The 19,737-nt window shown below is 47.5% G+C and overlaps 1 protein-coding gene across 4 annotated transcripts in view; it reads right to left on the bottom strand.

Annotated features, from left to right (window-relative positions):
* Positions 1-656: 656 nt before the first annotated feature.
* Hsf2bp (heat shock transcription factor 2 binding protein) overlaps positions 657-19,737 on the bottom strand; it is a 94,467-nt gene continuing 75,386 nt past the window's right edge. For 2 of the 4 annotated variants that reach the window (XM_013504957.1, XM_013504972.1), the window contains exons 8-9: positions 10,102-10,254; positions 657-1,345 (exon numbers count right to left, since the gene is read on the bottom strand). In XM_013504957.1, coding sequence (XP_013360411.1) covers positions 1,137-1,345; positions 10,102-10,254 — 362 coding nt within the window. In that variant the 3' untranslated portion in view covers positions 657-1,136. The remainder of the gene's footprint in view (positions 1,346-10,101; positions 10,255-19,737) is intronic. The other 2 variants (XM_013504964.1, XM_013504978.1) reach the window with 1 other exon arrangement.

Raw genomic sequence — 19,737 nt, 5'->3', positions numbered from 1 at the left:
CACACACCCAGCACCACGCTTACTCAGTTTAGCTGGGGGTTATAAGTTGATAACCACCAGTTATCAATCCACTACAACACCCACACAGTATAAACAGCCCATCTGTAGGTTTAGGGGGCCAGTGCAGAGACACCTGCCTTTGCCTTCTGTCTTCTGAGAAGCCCAGAGCCAAACCCTGCAGTGACACAAGCGCTGATGGAGGCAGGTGCTCTGGAAAGGCTGGATGGGTTCTCCAGGGGTGATTGCAGGGCTGATGTACACAGCAGTGCTCTCAGGTATCACAGTGTTGGGGAGAGGCGCGGTGCCCCCTCCTCTGTCCTTTTCCAGAGGCTCAGGACACAAGCGAGGTGGCACGACAAGGTACACATACACCGCAGGTGCCTGGTACACGCGCACACTCATGCACATGCACACCCATGCACAAAGAAAAGGATGGGCCCACCAACCAAGAATCTAAACTCCTGTATCTGTTCTAACCTCTGAGCCCATTTCCCCCAATTTGTTATTAAGAAAAACGGAACTCAGCTTACAGCCAGAGGGCCAGGGCAACACAAGGACAGTTTGCTTTCCCAAGCAAGTGTACACACCATCACACACACACACACACACACACACACAACTTCCTAGCATCATGTTTCTATTTCAGAACACAATCATTGCAAACACTGACTCTTTTGACTTTATTCAAAAATAAAAGAGGCACAAAAAATATACAGCTAAAATGTTTGATGTCATCTAGAATCACAGGTTCACCAAGGAGTGATAGAGGCAATTCTGCATTTTTTTTGGGGGGGACTATGATTCCTAGAGACAGAATGAACTGTTTTTCAGAGAAATACACCTCAGGAAAATGCTACCCATGAGGTGGATGGCTGTGTCACTTCCATATCTTCCAGGTCCCAGGCTGGCTACTGGCAAAGAAAGCCTCTTCTGGGAGCAGTGTGGTCCTTGCAGAGGGATGGAGTCTCCTGCGGCTCCTCCTGGGGCCCGAGTAACACTACACAGCAAGTCACCTCCAGGAGGAAGTGCTGTGGACACATCTGTTCACATCCATCTCTAGTCAATCTGCCCCTCCAGCGTGTGGTGCAGGGTGACAGTTTTGAACACAAGGTGAGGAAGCTGGGGAGGGGTGGGGACTACACACCACACTCCAGGGCACGGAGGTCTTCCAGGAGCTCCTGGGCCGCAGTCTGCAGGAGGGGGTTGCGGCTCTTGGACATGGCCAGAATGCGCTGTAGGGGCAGTGAGTGCTGGAACTCAGAGGCCGACTTGGAGAAGACTTCTGGCTCCAGAACTACAGACTGGACAAGGCGCAGGGCATGAAGACACACTTCTGCATCTGGATCTGGGGAGACAGGGAACGCTTCTGTTCAAATAAAAGTGTCTCTGGGCTCTGCCCCTGGAAGGTTCTTTCTGAATGGCAGGCTTATCAGCTGAGAAAACTCGTCCAGGCTAATCCAGAAATAGTCACTTCTTTACGTGAAAGCACAGTTCAGAAAATCAGTACTATAAAACTCAACCATCCAGTATTCAGTAAGCACCCACTTTCAGATATGACAATCAAGTAATTTAAAAACGTGGAACTAGAAATGTGAGAGCTGCCATGGTGGCCTGGAAGGGCCTGACCAAAGGTCATGTATGTAAGGTGCTCCGTAGCTCTTGGTCTGGGGGTGGTGGGACCTCTGGGAGGGGTCAGCCTCGTGGAAGGAAGTTAGGTCAATGGGTGAGTGCTCTTAAAGGGGACACTGGGACCCCAGTCTCTCCCCAACCCAAAATTCATCTACACAATGTAATCCCAACCAAAATCTCAACCGAAGTTGACAGATCCTCAAATTTATTTGAAAAAGCACAGGAAGTGGGACAAGTAAAACAATGTGGAAAAAGAAAAATGCTTGAGAACTCACAATTCTAGATTCAAGACTACAGTTATCAAAACAGTGTAACATTAGTGAAGAGACACAGAGCTGAAGGAAGCAGAGTAATTCAGAAGGGAGCCTACAGCTTCAGTAACTCTCAGGAAAAGTTACAGATGCGATATAATCATGAAAGCACAGCCCTTCCAACATACAGCGCTGGAAAACTGAGCACTCATAGGCACAGGCTAAGAACTTCACATGCTGCCTCATATGTAAAAATTATACCCAGCATCTGACCTGTGTAAAGCCCAAACTGCATCATTTCTAGAAGAAAATCCTTGTACTTGTGAGTTAGGTAAAGTTTCTTAAGACACAAAACTAAAAGCACCACTAGTACCAAAAAGGAAAAAAAAAAGCCCTACTGGTCCCACCAAGATTGTTGACATCTTCTCTTCAAAAGATACAATTAAGGGGATTTAGCTCAGGAGCACAGTGCCTGCCCAGCAAGCACGAGATTGTGAGTTTGATTCCTAGTACTACAAAAAAAAAAAAAAAAAAAAAAAGACACAGTTAAGACAACAACAAGAAAAAAAGCCAAGAGAAAGCATCTGCAAAACAAACTGCATCTGTAAAGGGCCGAGGTCCTAGAATGTGACCAGAGGCCTAGCATCACTGGTTATTATGAAAACAAATTAAATCCACAATGAAATACCACCACGCACCTATCAGAATGGTTAAAATGAAAGTGAAGATAACCTGACAAGACCAAGTGTTGATGAGAATGAGGAGCAACTAGAACTCTCACACAATATTGATAAAATTTTAAATAGTATAGCAGTTTGGAAAAACAGTTTGACAGTTTCTTATAAAGGTAAACATATAATTACCATCCAACTTGGCAATCCAAATTCTAAGTAGTCAACCAGGAGAACAAAAACTTGTGTTTACAAAAAAACCTGTACACAAACATATGTAGTCTTTTTACTCATACATGCAAAAAGTGTAAATAATTAAAATATCCTTGAACAGAGGAGTGAATAAACTACTGACTGTGGTGGTACATTTATATACAACAAAAAAGTGCTCAGCAATAAAAAAAACCCAGAAAATTGATATAAACAATCACATGATGAATCTCAAATAAAACATGTTAAAGAAAAAAGCCAGACTTGTAAATTTATATACTGCGTGGTTTTATTCATAAGCCATTACAGAAATGGCAAAACTAAGGAAAAGAAAATGGATCCATCCAAGCTCTGTGGTGGGCAGTTTTAATTTGAGTTTTCCTAATAACCACTCAGTTATATGAGGTGACAACTGTTCTGTTGTTATGGTGGCAGTTACATGGTATATGCATCTTTCACTTAATGAGTGAATTTTTCTTTATGTAGATTATAACTCAATAAATCTAAGTTTATTTATTTATTTATTTATTTATTTATTGGTACCGGGAATCGAACTCAGGACCTTGTGCTTGCCAGGCAGGCACTTCTGCTGCTGAGCTATATCTCTGGCCCTAAATCTAAGTTTATTTAAAAAAACAAAACGGAAGCAGCAATTAGATCCCAGGACCCTCTCCCTTACCCCCTACCCCTTCCCCAGATGGCAGGAAATTTATTTTCTGAAGTGCCCCTGGAGCAGGACACCAGCACAATTGTGGATAGAAGTTCTGTCTGGATAACAGATAAATACAACCCTACAAACCTAAGACACCCCCCTCCTGCTCTGTCTCCAGTTTGTAGACCCTCATCCTCCACACGGTGCGGCTGTGGATCGAGTGAGAGGCCCAAGAAGACAAATTCAAAAATACTGACTGTGGGTTCCCAGCCCTTGTTGCACCAGCACACGCTGCAGGCAAGTTCGTGGGCCCCTCCTGCAAGTTACCAGACACCTGCGGAATACGGAACTATAAGTACACAGGCTACTGATACTCATCTTGAGGTTGGAGAAGTAGCAGAACTTATTTCTGTGAGCACACTATGTGTTAGATGTCATGTTCTAAATGACTCCACATAACACCTCAATGAGAACACGCAATAGATTTATAATGACAAGTCCTGACAAATGGGGTTAAATGGATAATGAATAAATAGATAACTAGGCAAAACAAGGAAATTATTAACTGAGTGAAATACGAAACTGGAAGGAAAGAAAGCAGTGTTGGCTTGGCTCTGAGTAACAGCAGTCGTAATAATGTACACACTGAATGTTAATCTAACCCAAAATGTGACGCAGTCCTGGGGACACAGGAAGTGTGAATGAAGGCGAGAGCAAAGTGCTCTCCCTTTGGACTGAGACTAGCAGATAAATTTCCTTAGGAGACCTGTTCGGGGAAATGCTTCTCAAACCTGCTTATCCCCCAACACCCCCAACAGAAAATGCCATGTGTCGTAGCTGTAGGGCCCATGAGGGGAAGCTACATGGAAACTGATTTTACATAATTAAAATAAAGCACAACAAAATTCAAAGTATTAAATGATGAATCTGTTCAAAGCTTTCAAATAAATTATTATCAAATATGATGCAGAACTTATTTCTGTGAGCATACTATGTATTTGATGTCATGTTCTAAATGACTCCACATAATACCTCAATGAGAATATGCAATAGAGTAAGCCGGGCACGGTGGCACACACCTGTCATCCCAGCACTTGGGAGGCTGAGGCAGGAGGATCGTTGCGAGTTCGAGACCAGCCTGGGCTACAAAGTGAGCTTGAGGCCAGCCTGAATTGCATAGCGAGACCTTGTCTCAAAAAGACCAAAAAAAAAAAAAAAAAAGAGAGAATGTGCAATGGATTTGTATTGACAAGTCTTGACAAATGGTCTCTGACCACACATTGGTAATAACTTATAGTTCTTTTTTCCCCAATCATCTAAAATGCATAATGGTTGAAAAAAGAATGGAGTGGATTTTCCTTCTCATCTGTTGATGAAACTTTCTGATAGGGTCAGTATGGTTCAGATGCAGTCAAATCACTTCCGGTCAGGATGTCCAGGTAGTAGCAAAGCTCTCAGGGAAGCCACTGCATGGCCCTCCCTAGTGCTGGCCACTTCCAGGGCTCTGTGGATTCTGGGCCACAGTAAGGCCATGACCTGGGTTCTGCAGCACCTCAGAACAAGGACTGGTCCAGCAGCAGCAGCACAAACCCTGGACTTACAAACTCCAAAGAACAAGGTGAGCAGGTGAGGAAACCATCTTCTTCACCCCACACTGGCCTCCAGGTACTGGCTAGCACTTGCTTCTCTCCCCAGAACATTCTAGAAAGAGTTTCTGCTGTTGCTGCCATTCCTGCCTTGTCCTTACCCTCTAGTCACACTGCCTCCCACTCAATCCCTGTGACAGTCCAAAGACAGCACTGTGTGGCTTCCCAAAAGGGAAGAGGGGAGGTGGTTTCTCAAGTCATGAGACAAATGCAGCCTCAGCACAGGCTGACAGAAACAACCTCATGCTACATCAGCACGGAAGAGCGTGTGGTCTGCCAGGGGCAGCATTTGAGGCTGCCCCAGCTGTCTGGGGCATGACTACTCCAGCTGTCCCTGGCAACCTTGTACTTGTCCCCTGCAGTCTGGTCAGCAATAAGTATCCCACCTGAACAGTGATGGCCAGGACTGGCAGGCCCAGTATACTGTGCAGGCTGGCATGACTAAGCCACAAGTCCGTGTTTAGTAGGCAGGAGACGAACACATGTGCGGCCCATCCCTTTGTCTGTATGGACAGCACTCCTCTTGCTTTCATCGTCAGGCCTGTCTGGGACCTCCACCCCCTACACTACCGTCACGCTGCAGCATCAAGCCTTGTTTACACAGCTTCACGGCCTATTTGTGATACCTAGTGCTGGTAGAATAGACTGAGCTGGTTGCACTGAGAACCAAAGGCGGCTAGTCCCAAGAACACTGAGCAGCCAGAGAACAGCTGAAGAGCTCCAGAAAACAGCAGAGACAGCAGTGGAGAGCTTAGAAGAGCAGCTGGGAGCTGCTGGTCCAGCCACTGGAGGAGCTCCAAAAAGTGGCCAGGGAAAAAAAAAAAAAAAAAGAAAGTGGCCAGAAGCTCTATGTTCTGGCTGCTGAGGGGTTGCTGAGGGGCTGCTGAGGGACTGCTGAGGGACTGCTGAGGGCAGCTGGGACAGCTGTTAGTACTGGTTGATACCCAGGTAACACGGTTACAGCAAGAGCTGAGAGCCACTGGAATCCACACTTGGAGGTATAGCGAGTGGAAAGCTGCTGGCACTTAGAACGGTTAACACTCAGGGAGATGCACTTCGCCTTTATGCAACTTCTATCCAAATTCAGCAAAAGAACCTCAGCCAATTAGTGGCACTTGGAGGTCAGGCCTTTGGAAAGTGATCAGATTAGAGCAGGGCACTAGGGTGGAGCCCCAAGATTGAACATGGGGGCTTCATAAGGAGAAAGAGACACACAGATCCCTGTCATGATGTGACGTAGCCAAGGGACCCCCCACTTGTGTCTATGCAGTCCTGGGGTGCTGAACCTCCAGAAACCTGAGTCAAAATAAACTTCTTTTTAAATAAAGCAGCCTGCCTTAAGTACTTCACTGTAGTTTTAAAAATGGACTAACACAGGGGGAAGGGGGTTTCCAAAGCAGCCACCATAGAAGTTCTTCAATGAGCTACTATGCTAGAAACACATTTTAAAATAATCTTAGCAAAGAAGAAGAAGATATAAAGAACAAAAGGAAAAGGTTGAACTGAAAAATACATTAACTGGAAGAGGCTTGGGGGAAACAATGGAAGGGACAGATGGAAAAAAAATCAGTGAACTGAAAGACAAGGGACAGATAAAAAAATCAGTGAACTGACAGATAGGACAATAGAAATTAGCCAGTGCCATCGATCAAGAGAAAGTAGACAAATAAAAAAAAGCAGAATTACTACAGAACAGTAAGAGATCAACACTTGTTTCACTGTAGTCCAGGAAGGAGAGAAAAATGGGCAGCACTGAAAAATAATCCAAGAAGTAATGACTGAAAACGTATCTGATTTGGCAAAGACAGGTCTATAGATAAACCTACAGGAAATCTATACCACTGTTACAGAAACAGACCAAACATGGAAGGTTTGGGAGGCAGTTTGTTCCACCAGCTGGCTTGCTCCCAAAGAGTTAGAGCCCTGCTCAGCAGGGTTTCAGGGCTTATTTTTTTTGGCGGGGGTGTTGGGGAGGGTGCTCAGGGCTTTTATGGGGAAAGTGGGGAGGTGCAAAGGCAGATTTGGCACATTGTGACTGGAGGGTTGGGTGGTATCATGGGTTGCTAAGGGAGTTTAAACATCTCAAGTTACATTGCAAGGCCATCTGTTAAACAAGCATGGGTTACACAAAGGAAGAAGTGTCCTGTTATCAGGTTTGTCCAGACATGTCTGCTTGGTTTTGGCGGGCATTCTTGGCAGATTTTATTTAAAATTTTAATTTCCCTTTCACCGTGACATGATGTAGCCAAGCCTCTGAAAATAATCTCCAAAGCAGCAAGAGACAAATGATCCCTTATCTATGGGGAAAACTACTTCATGACAGCAGATTCTCAACAGAAACCACAGAGGCCCAAAAGAAGTGACATGAAAATTTTAAGCTGTTGAAAGAAAAGAACTGTCAATTTCAGAAACCTAGGTCCAAGGAAAATATCCTTTAATGTGAAGGGAAATTCAAGTCATTCTCAGAAGAGGGGAAATCAGGGGAATTTATTGCCAGCAGATCAACTCTAAAGAACAGCCAGGCCACACAAAGCCTGCACAGGCCTGATCAGAGCAGCACGGTTCCAACAGCCTGAATGTCCACCAAGCAGAGAACAAAGGAACACTGTGACCACAGAATGGAGTATTAACTCAGCCACAGAAAGGAATGGAGTCCTGACACATGCTACAACACAGTGAACTGCGAAAACATGCCAAGTGAAAGAACACGCAAAGAGTATGCATAAGGGCAGGTACAACACAAAGGGAAATGAAGCTTCTACAATCCACTTAAGCTGGCCAAAGTCTACTCCTGGGCTCAGGAATTTTATATATACATATGTATGTTAAAATTCCATGAATAAAAACATTTTTCTCAGATGTTATCATCCAAGAACACTAAACGAGGTTAAAGTTTAAGCGGCACATATCTCTTACATGTACAACTGGCTAAGTTTCAACAAATGCACACATGCTACAAACATTTCCATCTCCACAAAGCTCCCTTGTGCATCTTTCTCATCAGCCTAATTTGTGAGCAACTGACATTCTCATTCTCCTGCAATGGATTAGTTGTCCCTGTTCTTAAAAATCGTATAGTTTAAAAAAAAAAAAAAAAAAAAAAAAAAGGAAATAAATTATGTTGTGCTTGGATTTTCGACAGTTTCTCAACTTGGTTTCCCAGGACCCTTTGGGAGCTACTTCCTCCTCATAAGCCCTTAGGAGCCTGGGTGGACGGCAGCCCCTGCCCTCCACCCTACCATGCCTCCTTCCAACAGCAGACAGGCTTCCTCCTTCACACCTCCACATCTGTCACCTGCGAGTGGAGGCAGGGCATCCCGCACCAGTGGTCTGGACCACAGCTTGACTACAGAATGCCACCAACAACTGTGCACTCTGATGTGATTTTAGCCTGGGCCAATGTCCTGCACAGCCTGAGGTCTCCAGTACTGGTGTCTTCCATGGACACAGGCCTCCAAGGGCTTCACAGCTCTCTCATCACACCTGTCCCCAGTAGCAGGATCTGAAGGAATGCCTGCACCACATCCAAGGTGCGCCACGCTGTTCACATGTCAGCCCAGCCTACCGCAGGATGGACTTGCTGCTGGCCAGTGGCTGGTCATCCTAATGGCTGACACCACCTTTCCTACTCTGTGTGCAGGGACCTGGAGAAAATCAAAGTGCAAGGCTAAGGTATAATCACACTTCCATAAAATGACGAGGGTTGTTTTTGGTACCGGGAATTGAACTCCAGACCACGTGCTTGCCAGACAGGTGTGGCTCTGCTGAGCTATATCCCCGGCACAGTGAGGGCTTCACTATTCCACCACTTCATGCACATGGCTGAACTGCAATGTCTCACTGAGGCGGGTGTGGCTGACTAGGTTTCTTAGGAAGAAGGCTCTTCCATGCACATACCTCTCTCCAATGGGATGCAGCTCACCCTGGGTACAAGCCACCTTGTCCCCATCCCTACCTATTCTCACGGACACACTGTCACTAGGGAGCCAGCGCAGTGAGTGGTTCCCAAACTGGACCCCTCAGGACACTGGTTCCTCCGGACAGTACCTCACATTCAACCCACTAAGAAGGAAAAGGGAAGGAAGGGCAGAATGGCACTCTGGGAATTCAGCTCTGGGTAACTGAAGGCCAGAGGACAAGGACACAGCAGGAAGACCTCCTAACCTCGCATGCCCTGGGGACAGCCCTTAGACAGGCAGGCACTGATTTCCTAATACTACATTTCTCAGACACAGGCACAAAACCTGATGTACACAGAACTCACCAAACCCGCGCAAAGGACATCCTGAGAGCTGCACAGCTCCTTAGTAGGCACTTGGAGGGCCTCTCTATTCTCAGTCGTAGCTTACAATAGCAACACACACATCTCTTTTCTTATCTGGTAATTATCCATTTTAAAAATGTCACACCCAAAGTGTATACACTAACATCGGAGGCACAGTGAGAGTACTGCACGCGGGGGGGCAGGTGAAGAATCGCCCCGGCAGCAGGATGTGGCGGAGACATGGAGCCCCATGTGTACCTGTGGGGGACAGGAAGAGGACAGCTTTGGAGGCTGGCTCTCCTGCCACAGCACCAGGCTGCCAGCAAGCGACACAGCAGCAGTGCCGAAGGGCTCGTGGGAACCCTTCATGATGGGACAGAAGAGGGGACGATCAGATTTCACGATGGGGTGGGAGCCCTCTGTCAAGCGGCTTCCATTTGGATTTTGAAGTTCTGGGAACATAAAATGTCTAACTATTTAGATTTTTAAGAAACAGACTAGTACTACCTTACATGGTATGCTATTTTATATTTCTAATTTCTTCTTTCTTAATAAAAAGAAACTGCTGTTTCTTCCACCTTTATAGTAAAACTAAAATCTTCTCGTGATAGGACACAGGCTCTTGGCTTCTTCCACAAACTCGTCTGCTTCAGAATTGTACCCCAGCAACAGATTCCTCACTTCCCGCTTCCAGAACCGCTTCTCCATTTTCCCACACGTGTTTCTGCATAGCAGATCACACACAGGCGGAAGCAGAAAAGGTGCTGCTGAGCCCAACCTTGGATCTGCTCCTTTTCTAAAATATGCCGGTGTGGCAGATGGGTCAGCTCTGAAGTACTGCAGTCTGAGTCACAACCAGCGTCGTCCTGCTTCAACACATGCCAAAATACATTACAGTAAGCAGATGTCAGGAAGCGCAGCAGAAATACGACTGGAAAACAGAGAATTTTCAGAGCGATGTGTCATCTATTAAAACGGAGGCAACACAGAACTTCTACATTTCAAGTGCAATGAAGGTTTAATTTATAAATTAAATATGTAGCAGAAGAAAAGACACAAGCTCAGCCCTCTAGAGGGGGCCAGGATATGAACACCAAATGCGGCGACTGGTAAGGAAGGTGGCATTCCCATTCTCCAAGCTGCTTCCTGGTCAGAGTTTAGGCAGTGCGTAGGGCCCACGTGTGGCGTAGGTACCAGGCCTGGCAGAGACTGATGGGCCACAGGGTGCTCAGGTACCCAGGCCAGAAATCCCTTCTGGATCCTACGTGAGAGAATGGTCTTTGAGAACTGCCTTATGGTTTGGCTTTGTGCGAAGGTTAGTTTACGAGTAAGAAATGTTGAATGTGAGAGTTTGTGCCAGCACACCCAACATGGGGTGCAGCAGAGAGACTCAGGAGGGAAGCACGAAAGGAGAACTCATGCAGTGGCTCCTGGAGCCTTCCCGACGGCTGGAGTGTTGGGAAAACAGGAGGTTTCCCGTATTCTTGGTCACCTGGTTAGACTTTCTGGTATACACAGACAGAAAAATGAAAGGAAAACAGAAAGAAAAATGCCCCAGGGACCTGGGGGACAATAAGCATATCTTTGGAGACCTGGAAGGAGAACATAAAAGTATCTGAAGAAATAATGGCCAAAATTACACAAATGTGAGGTAAGAACACTCTAAGGAGATGGAAGCTTACTGACACATCATAATCAAGTTGCTGAGAACCAGGGATAACGAGCATCTCAAAAGCAACAAAAGGTCCGCACGTGCCACACTCCGGAGGCAGAGATGGGAAGGGCGGCAGATGTCCTGACAGACCGTAGCAGGAGCCCTGTCCACCCAGACACGGCATGTGGGAAACTGGACTCTTCCAGACAAACAAGCTGAGAGAGCACCCCACACCAGCCTGCCTGCCTCGAAAGTGCTAAAGCAGGTCCTCGGGTGCAAGAACGACAGTGAGAACCTGCGTCTACAGAAAGGCACAGAAACCGCCAGCAGCACACACTGTTCTTCATATTTTTTCAGTCTCTTAAAAAGCAGCCTTTTAAAGCAAAATAATAAAAATGCATTTTGATGTTTACAAGATATGTATGACAACAAAATACTGCAAGGGGTAGGAAAACTTCTGGCATGATTGAAAAATACAGTAAATGTTAAAACTTTTTAAAAATGCTATTAAAATATTTATTATAATAAAAGACACACTGCCATGAATCCCCCTCAAAACCCTCCTCCTCACTTCAAACACACTAACCCTGCTGCCTGGCCACTTTCTGCAGCAGCTCTGGAGTCCTCTTTCGTGAGTGTTGGTGGCTGTGCTGTTGTGGCTGCCTTGATGTCCTGCACTGATCTAGAACGTTTCCCTTTCATGGTCATTTAGACTTTGTGAAAGAACCAAAAGTTACACAGCGCCAGATCCTGTGAATAACGTGGATGAGGACACAGCATCACATTTTTACAAGCCCACGTTCACTGTATTTTTTATCACACCTCAGAAAAACATTCAGGAAAGAGGCTTCCAGAACTGCTTCACAAAGAAGCAAGGATGCTGGGATAAATGTGTGAAGCAAGGGGGATTCAGGGTAATGTCTTTTATTGTGTAAGGTTTCCAATAGAAATATTCATGGTATATTCTGATCACACCTTGCACATAGCTGCAAGCTTCTCACTACTCAGCAATTATTTTAACATCAGAAGGTGGCTAAGACATTAAAGATGCAGACTTAGTATCCTAAACCACAAAGAGAGAAAAGATAAAGCCAATAAATCAATGATACAGATAAAATGAAATCACAAAATAATGCTAAATTAATCCAGAAGAAACTGGAATTGCAGGAGACAAGGAATAAGGAACAGACAAATAGAAAAGAATTATCAAGATGATAGACTTAATCACATTAAAGATACCTGATCTGAGCACTCCAATGAAAATACCAAGACAGCACACACCTATAATCCCAGCTAGGTGGGAGGTAAGGTAGGAGGAATGCAAGTTTGAGGATGTTTGGCAAGTTAGCAAGACTCTGTATAAGAATAAAAATATATTCCTTTTTATTCTTAGGGGTGACACTCAGTGGCAGAGCACTTGCCTAGCATGCAGAAGGCCTTGTGTTCAGTCCCTAAAACGACACACACACACACACACACACACACACACACACAAATAAAAAAGGCAAGGCTCAACCACATGTAATGAACTTTAAATATAAAGACACAGGCAGTTTAAAAGTAATAACATGAAAGAAAACAAAAGTAAAAACATGGCCAGGCATGGTGGCACACATCTGTAATCTCAGTACTTGGGAGGCTGAGGCAGGAGGATCCTTGTGAGTTCGAGGCCAGCCTGGGCTACAAAATGAGTTCAAGGCCAGCCTGAACTGCATAGCGAGACCCTGTCTCAAAAAGACAATCAATCAATCAATCAATAAATGTAAAAACATGGGAAGTAAGTAGCTAATTGAAGCCCAGCTGCAGTGGCTACCCTGACGTCCACACTGACCCAGGACAAGGGTGGCCCTCAGCGGGGAGGAGGAGCAATGCTCTGCACCCACTGCAGGACAGAACAGTCAGAGCAGCGCCACCCCGAGTGTGCACTTAGCAGCAGAGCACATCGGCAGAGTCTGCCAGATGCAAGGAGAAGCAAGTCCACAGTCTCAACAGCGGGTAGAGCAGGCAGAGAGAACAGCAGGGCGGTGCGGCAGCCTCACAGTATCACCTACATGCTCGGATGCATGACTGTACAGTGCTCTGCCCAGCAAAAGCAGAACAGCCCTCCTCTAGCTGTGCACGTGGAATATGCGTAAGGTAGACCATGTGTGAGGCTATGGCACAAGTCTCAATACAGGAACGGCTTGAAATCATACATGAATATTCTCTGACCACAGAGGCATTATATTAAAAATCATATCAGAAAGATATCTGGACAGTCTCCAGACCTCTGGGAATTAAGGAAATCAACCTACATTAGAACGCGCACTATACCTCACACGAGAGAGTAAGGTGGTGCTTCAGAGCTCACAGGTGAGAGATGCCACACCCCCAAAGTTAGAAGGACACAGACTTCTTTCTAATGGGGCCTCCTCACACTCTGACATGCTACTAAATTCACACATGCATGCTATGTTAGTCGGAAGTAGTGAATTGTGCACGTATATTTAAAACCCAAGCCAGGCATGGTGCATACCTGTAATCCCAGCACTTGGGAGGCTGAGGCAGGAGGACTGCAGAGTTTGAGGCTAGCATGGGCTACAAAGTGAGTTCAAGACCAGCCTGAACTGCACAGAGACCCTGTACCAAAGAGACAAACAAACCTCGAAATGCATAGCATTTTCTTCTGTGCAGATCACATCAGAGATCTGCTGGTGCCACCCAGGCACAAACACCAGTCCTGTGAAGACACCCCCTCCCCTCGTGAGGCTCCTCTGCGCTCAGTACATCTGACATGCAGCCTGCCCTCATGCTCGCACACTCCTCCCCTCCTCCCCTCCTCCCCGTGCCGCCCACTGTGCTCAGCACTCCCAGCCTTCTTTGCCCATGGCAGTACGGACTGCTCTCTGCAAGGACACCAGGGGCCCCTGAACACTGCTCTTGGCCTCCCTCTTGAGGCCCAGTCCTTCGCCACTCCACCTTTCCTCCCGCAGCCTAACAGAAGCACCCCAGGCAGGCCTTCCAGGCCCCAGTCCTCAGTCACAGGCTCTCCACCCTGAGGGTAACATAAGCTTTCTCTGCTTCAGGGCAGAGCTCCAAACTGACTTCTCCAAATTCATTTTATGCTGACTTCTTCCTGAAGAGCACTCATCTTTTCGAGTCCAAACTCAGTTAAGCTCCTAGAGTGACAGGGAACAAGGGTATGGTCAGCTGTGGCCACAGCCTGTGGAAGACACCTAGAGATGTGGTTGTAGAGGGAAGCTGAGGCAGGGCCTGGGCCCAGATTTTATCCTAAGCACAACTGGGTCGCTGCAGTTATGGATGAGGGGCAGTAGAGTGGTGCGGCAGCGAATGATCCTCTAACGCTGCAGTGTGGACAGGGATGGCTGCATTAGAGACACAATCCAGTGGCACAGCGAACCTTCCAAAACTCTTCAGTCACTTCAAAAGAAATGCTGACAGGCCACAGGCGGTCAGAGCAGTGTGGGGACAGGAAGAGGTGACAATGGCCAGAATCAACAGAATACACATGATGTGAGAAGGGAAGGCCCTGCCTGGGGGTGGCACAGTGTGGCCCCTGACCCAGGAGGGGTGAGTGAGCAAAGAGGAAGTCCCGGGGAGAGACAGCACCGCCAGCCCTGGGCACGTCATGCTGAGGTGGCTCTGGGGCGTCCACGTAAGGAAGACCACAGCCCTTGACGCTGGTGTAGAGCTGGGGATAGAAGCAATGCCAGAAGGAGGAAACCAGTCAGCTGTGGGTGTAGAGCAACTCCCAGAGTTGTGTGCAGCTCTGGAGAAGTCACTGCTGTGGAGGGAGCCCTGGGCAGGCCAACAACTGCGGAGAGGTGAGGAGGGTGCCCCCAGAGAAACCAAAGTAAAAAGCGAGAATGTGATGAGAGCTACCTCCGTTGCCAGCCCTAAAGCTGGCACACAGCGACCCTGCTCTGTGACAGGGCACCCTCAGAAGCTCTCCACCTACTCTGTGGCTCTCAGGAATGCATGGGGCACAAGCACCAGCGCTCAAGGACACCGCCACACTCTCCTCGTGTCTGGGATGTGCACGCCTGATGCTCAGGGACTTCCTTCTCCAGCACCCGCCCTTGAGAGTCACCACCCTCCAAAGCACACAAACTTCCTGTAAACAGGAGTGTCAGAGAACAGAGAGCGGGCCCAACTTGGGAAGAATCTGGGCATTCTGCCGTGGATATTCTTGCAAATCCTTGGCTTTCTGTCATACGATGTAACTCTTGAATAGCAGCCAAATTGATTCTGCTTTCACACGTCGATCCATTATGAAGCCGTACTGCAATATGATGTGCCAGCACATGGACTCTAGCTGTAAGAGAGCAAGAACCTGCCCGCCTTCTGCTCCAGCACCTCCGGGACACGGCAGGTGCTCCCTAAATGTTCAGTGACTAAATGACTAAATGTAAAGTCTCCTGCTGTGCCCCCACACACCTAGAAGCAGACAAAGGGCCCTGAGCCATGCAGGTGCCTGGGAGGCGGGCAGCCGGTGCCCGGGAAGCCATGTGGCAGGGAGTACCAGCCATTGGGCAGGCCCAGAACCGTGCAGGCGCCCGGGGGGTGGGTAGTTGGTGCCCAGGAAGCTGCATGGCGGCGTGCGCTGCTGCGCACCAGCCCTCAACCCATCCACCACCAAGTGGTCTAGGAATATCACAGCACAGAGAAGCAATGACACAATTGGCCCGCCACGTGCCGGCCACAGAGGCCTGCCTGGGGATGTGCGTGAATCATCCTGACATGGAGAAACCCCTGGGAATACATGTCACACAACGGGTTGCTCTTGCCCCTGCCATTGAGAACCAGAAAGGTCCAGAGTCAGCAGAGGAGCAGCTGCTGAACAAGGACTTGAAGAACATGAGAATACAGACTACGCCCGAAGACTCAGATGTCTAGTTGACTGGGGTCACGAGAGCTGTTCAGAAGCTGGAAACCAGGAGGACCTTGCACAATATACCTGGGGAGATACCCCGGAAGCCATTCTTCCACTGACAGTACAGGCTGCGGTGGAGGAGCACGTGGAGCTCCCGAGATGTCTACATCAAGATTCCTGCTGCCTGTGCTGACGGCTGGGGAGAAGACACTAAGTGGTCGTGGGGTTCCAGTGTGCTGGGAGGCTAGAGAGAAAAAGCTACAAAAAATGGCTTTCGCCCCAGATGGCTCACTTGAGATGTCAGTAAGAATTGCCTCCTCAGTATTCTATAGCCTTGACGAGGACGAGGCCAAGGAGAGAAAACAAAGAGACTGAGAAAAAGCAGCTGCTTTTGCTGCAGCATTAAGAGAAACAGACCCTAAGTCTGATTCTCGGGGCCCCAAGAAGAACTCGACGGCTACATTCACCTGCTACTACTGTTAAAATCCACGCACCTCAGGAGGAACTGCCCTAAGAAGCTCCCCCAGGCCATGCCCTGACTGCAAAGATGACCACTGGAGTGCAGTCTGCCCTCTGAAGTGGAGGCTCCAGAGCTCAGACCCATCCTACCAGTTAGTGCAACAGGAATGAGGGGGCCTGGGGCATACTCTGCCCTCTCCCTCTGGCCAGACTGTCATCTCCATGGAGCAACCCCTGGTAATCACGACTACAGAGGAAAAAGAAAACAGCCTGTTGCTAAACACAGGTGCAAGTCTCTCGGTCCTTCTTTTCAATCCTGGCCTTCCTTCCAGCCATCATACCTCAGTGAAAGGAGTCACTGGTGAGGAGGTAATACACTATTTTTCACAACCCTTAGGCTGTAACTACTTGTTAGACCTTTTTTCGTATCTCTGTCTTCCTGAGAAACCACTTTGAAGATACCACCATGTGTTACAGCAGCCATTGATATTTTCCTATTAATCTGTCCATAACTCTATAATGTTTGTATTGTTCCTATGCTATTTCATAAATGGATGTATGTTTATTACTATGTGTTTCCTACAACAACCATTGAGAATAGTCAAAGAATATTCAATTGGTCACTCATGTATAGCTCTATTTATTTTCTTTAGAAACCACTTTGAAGATACAAAAGTATACTATAACAACCACTGATAATCTCCTACCACTTCTGTCTGTAACTCACTATTATTTGTCTATTTGTTTTCCTGAGAAACTATCTTGTAGATAACAATATGTAAAACAACAACCATTGATAATTTCTTACCAGTTTGTCTGTAATTCGGTAAGCCCCCCTATTACTATGTTATCCTTCTTTTACTCTTTAAAATTAAAAAAAAAATAGAAGCAGACAAAGCAGGGCACCCCGGCTTACTAGCTGTGTGGTCCCAGAAAAATCCACCCTTTAATGCTGCCACCCAGTGTGTCAGGGGCTACCCCGCCACCCCCGTTTGGCTGACAGCAGGCTTGCATGTGTGGGTGGCCTCTGGCTCCTGCACACCAGGGTGCTCCCTACACAGAGCAGTGTATAGGAGCACAGGGTCCCCAAGAATCTGTAAACCATGTGCCCTCTCAGAGTGAAATCGGAGGAATCCGCACACTCCCACTGTGATGATCAGAGACCATGGAGAGTGAGCCAGGAGGCTGAGAGCATGTGAATCCCCACAACCCCAGGCAGAGCGGGCCCATGCTCTGGAAGGCAGAGCAGAGCCCCTCTGTTCATCTGGAACTGCTATGGGACACTGAGATGCCGCCCACCCTGGGTCACAGCTGGCCATGGGCAGGGCTGTGAAGAGGACGAAGGAGACCTAGTGAGTGGAGGGCACCAGACCTCAACAGGAGGGTGTGAAGACTGCACCAGCAGGGATGCCTTCACAGCTAGACACTGTGCTGGAGGCGGGAGTGATGCCAGGCCAGGCTTCTCGGGGCTCCTCTGCCTCTCTCTCCTTTCTCCGAGCTCTCAGGCAACCTCACAATGAGGTCTGGTTTGCCTAGGGCTACAGACTGGGAAGGAGAGGCTGTGGGGAGGACAAAGGCAGTGTGGGCATTCCAGGGGGATGACAGCCTGGAGACCAAGCCCCCAGGGAGCTGGGCCCTGAACACTGCATCTGTGGTGAGCAGGCCCCTCTGGGCTCTCATTGGCAGCCCACCCAGGCCAGCGGAGGAGACTGGTTCTCATAGCAGGCAGCTGACCGCCAGCCTGGCTCTGGACAGCATCACAACACCTCATCAGCACTCACATCTGAAAAGGACAAGCAGTTATCCTTTTTGTCACCCATCCCACACACTGTCTAGCAAATCTACAAGCTGGGCGAAAACTTGAGAAAAGTGGTTCTTCACACCTTATTTTAAAGTGTAAGAAAGGCTGAGGCAGGAGAATTACCACAAATTTGAAGCCAAACTGGGCTACACAGTGAGACCCTGTCTCAAAAAACCAAAGAAATAAAGTTTAAGAAGGCCTTAGATTCTGACAAAAGCCAGGTCCACTCCTCCCTACCCCAACATATACGCAGCAAGGCCACAGCATGAGCAGGGGCCGATGCCATGCTGTCCAGAGCTTCCCTCCTGACCACAGGCTCCCTGGGGCTATGCGACGCCACAGCACACATCGCCAAGCTCCCCTTTCAGGCAGCCCATCTCCATCCATCTGGGTTTCCACTCTAGGAACTGGTGCTCACAGTGCCTGGAGCTCCAGGGTGTGGTATCACTTAAATGCCGCAGGTATCTGTGTGCCTGCGCTGATAACAGGTCTGCCATGAAGGTCACAGGATAGGAAAGTGTAAATGTGCTCACCTTTCAGGGCCACAGCCCCACTCCTTCAAGCTAAATGGAAGGGCAACTTCTTTCAGAGCCTTCATGTTCCAGGGCACAGCCAGGAAACTGCCAGGGAACGGCACCCTTCACCGGGCTTGCAGCTCTCTCCTGCTGTAGGGGAGGGACTGTCACCTCACTGTGGAGGTCAAAGGCATGACCGCCACCCTCTGAAGGCCTGGCTCCTCCCAGGAGACGGTAGGAGTAGCTCATATCTCACAAGCACTCTTCCTCCTACAGAGAGCTCTCAGACATCACTGCATCCTGTCTTTGGGGGACACACAAAACACACTGCTGTCAAGGAACCCTGCCAAGGAAAAAGGAGGTGCGTCTTAGCAGACATAGCAGGATGAGATGGAGCTGGTGCTGAGAGGCTGCTATGGACAAGGATGATTCCTACAGGCATCAGTCATCCTACTGTAGTTAGAAGACAGCCAAGACCGGGACAGACTGAAAATGGTTGGTCCTTGGTATATTTCAATCAGAAGTAAATCAGCTGAACTTGGTGGTTTGTACCTGCAATCCCACTTATTTAGAAGGCTGAGGCAGGAGGATTCCAAATTTGAGGCCAGCTGGGGCAACTTAGCGAGACTCTGTCTCAAAATAAAATTAAAAGGGCTCATGATGTAGCTCAGTGGTAGAGGTCTTGCCCTGCATGCCTGAGACCTTGGGTTTAGTCTTTAATAAGAGAAGCAGCAGCAACAAAGCCCAAGTTCCCATATCCAATGTTATGTAATAACATCAAAATCAGATGTCAGATGACCTGGGTCCAAAGCTCAGTGACAAATTTCTAAGTGGAAAAGAAATTGACAGCATCAGTTTTTTTTTTTTGAAATTATCAATGGTTATTGTTTTACATATTGTTATCTACAAGTTAGTTTCTCAGGAAAACAAATAGACAAATGATAGTGAGTTACAGACAAAAGAGGTAGGAGATTATCAATAGTTGTTGTACTATACATAGGTATCTTCAAAGTGGCTTCTAAAGAATATAAATAGAACTATACATGAGTGACCTACTGAATAGTCATTCAATAATTCTCAATGGTTGTTGTAGGAAACACATAATAATAAAC

This window comes from Chinchilla lanigera, unplaced genomic scaffold (genome assembly GCF_000276665.1).
Source record: "Chinchilla lanigera isolate Chin_1 unplaced genomic scaffold, ChiLan1.0 scaffold00006, whole genome shotgun sequence".
Classification (NCBI taxonomy): Eukaryota; Metazoa; Chordata; class Mammalia; order Rodentia; family Chinchillidae; genus Chinchilla; species Chinchilla lanigera.
The sequence above is the reverse complement of the archived record's forward strand: the minus strand, read 5'-3'. Positions and strand labels throughout refer to the sequence as shown.